General features: G+C 63.6%; 1 protein-coding gene across 1 annotated transcript in view; it reads right to left on the minus strand.

The window, feature by feature from the left end:
- The window catches only part of CHD5 (chromodomain helicase DNA binding protein 5), a 53,332-nt gene that overhangs the window by 37,084 nt on the left and 14,680 nt on the right, over positions 1-1,568 (minus strand). The window contains exons 6-8 of the mRNA XM_007453281.1: positions 1,431-1,554; positions 649-815; positions 253-474 (exon numbers count right to left, since the gene is read on the minus strand). Coding sequence (XP_007453343.1) covers positions 253-474; positions 649-815; positions 1,431-1,554 — 513 coding nt within the window. The remainder of the gene's footprint in view (positions 1-252; positions 475-648; positions 816-1,430; positions 1,555-1,568) is intronic.

The raw sequence follows: 1,568 nt of genomic DNA on the forward strand, positions 1-1,568 counted from the left end.
GGTTAGAAGCCTTGGTAGGCGGAGAGCCAGGCGGGGCCTTCGTAGGTGAGGCCTGGAGCAGCGTGGGTGATGGGCGTGATGGGCGTGGCCTGGGCCGGGGGAGGCAGGGCTTTGGTGGACAGGGCCTGCTGGGGCGGGGCCTCGGTGGGTGGGACCTTTGTGCGCAGGGCCTTGCCGGGGGAGGGGCCTGGTCGTGGTGGGCGGGGCCTTGCCGGGGGCGGGGCGTTCGGCGCGGGCCGGCGTAACACTCACAGTACAGCGCGGGCAGAGCCATTCACCGTTTGGGATCTCGGGCAGCGGCGGGTTGAGGCAGTGCAGGTGGTAGGAGGAGGGGCAGGCGTCGCAGCAGAGCAGCTCGCCGCCGTCCTTGCACACGCGGCAGAACTCCATGTGGTCGTCCTCCTCCTCCTCGCAGCCGCCCTCCTCCTCGTCGTCGTCGTCGTCCTTCGGCTCCCACTGGATCCCCTCCTTCTCCTGGAGGGGGGGAGTCCAGGTGGAGGCACCCTGGACCAGGACCCCCCCTCCACCAGGGAGCGACTCCCTCCCTCCCACTCGCACTTCCCCATGTTCTGCCCCAGAAGACCGTGCAGGAGTCCGGAAGCCAGGCACAGACAAAATCCCGCCCCGGCGTGTCTGCCAAGGGCTTACACAGTGGGGACAGCTCCACTTGCCCTCGGGAGCTTTCTCCAGCTCTGGGTCCAGGCAGACGAGGTGGTAGGCCCTCGGGCAGGTGTCGCACAGGATGATCTCCCCACCCTGCTGGCACACCTCACAGTAGTCCTGGTGGTCCGTCTCATAGCCATCACCGTCATCAACTGAGGAGGGGGCAGAGGCAGTCATGGAGGGCCTTGTTCCCACTCCCAGTGCACAGCCAATCTCCACACCAGGCTGCCCTGGCGCATACTAGGCGCTCGATAGATGTTGGGTGGTGGATGGACAGACAGGGTCAACAGGAGGACTGAAAGAGTAAAGGGGTGAAGAGATGGATGGAAGATGGATAAAAGGAAAGAAGGAAGGGAAGGAGGGAGGAGGGAGGAAGGAAGAAAGATGGGTGAATGCATGGAAAGATGAATGGCTGGATGAATAAAGGCAAGGGAGGGAGGGAACGAGGATGGAGAGGGGGAACGAGGATGGGTAGGGGAATGGGGCTGAGGGGATACATGGGTAGAGGGTGGATGAGGTTAAGAAGCAACTCCTTCTCCTGTGCCCCCCTCTGCCAGTGTAAATGCCCTGGGGTGGCTCACATCACGGGTCCCTAACGTATGCAGACTCACTTTGACAGGACCCCCTCTCCTAACCACAGAGGCCAGGGTGCTTGAGGAAGCACACGGGAGCTGCCTGCTGAGGGTGCCCTTCTCCGCTCCCCAGGGGGCTCTGCACACCCACATGCGCCGCGGTAGCCATGGGAACCATGCAGACAGGACTTTTACTTCTCTTCTTCTGGCGCCTCCTCTTGCTCTTCCTCCCCATCAGGGCAGAACACTCCGAGCGCACGGAGGCGCTGTGGATGCTGGCGCTGTCCAAGTCCGACCCCTCCCGCTGCTCCTCCTCGCTCTGTGGAGGTGGGG

The sequence above is a fragment of the Lipotes vexillifer genome, unplaced genomic scaffold, assembly GCF_000442215.2.
Source record: "Lipotes vexillifer unplaced genomic scaffold, Lipotes_vexillifer_v1.1 scaffold575, whole genome shotgun sequence".
Lineage (NCBI taxonomy): Eukaryota > Metazoa > Chordata > Mammalia > Artiodactyla > Lipotidae > Lipotes > Lipotes vexillifer.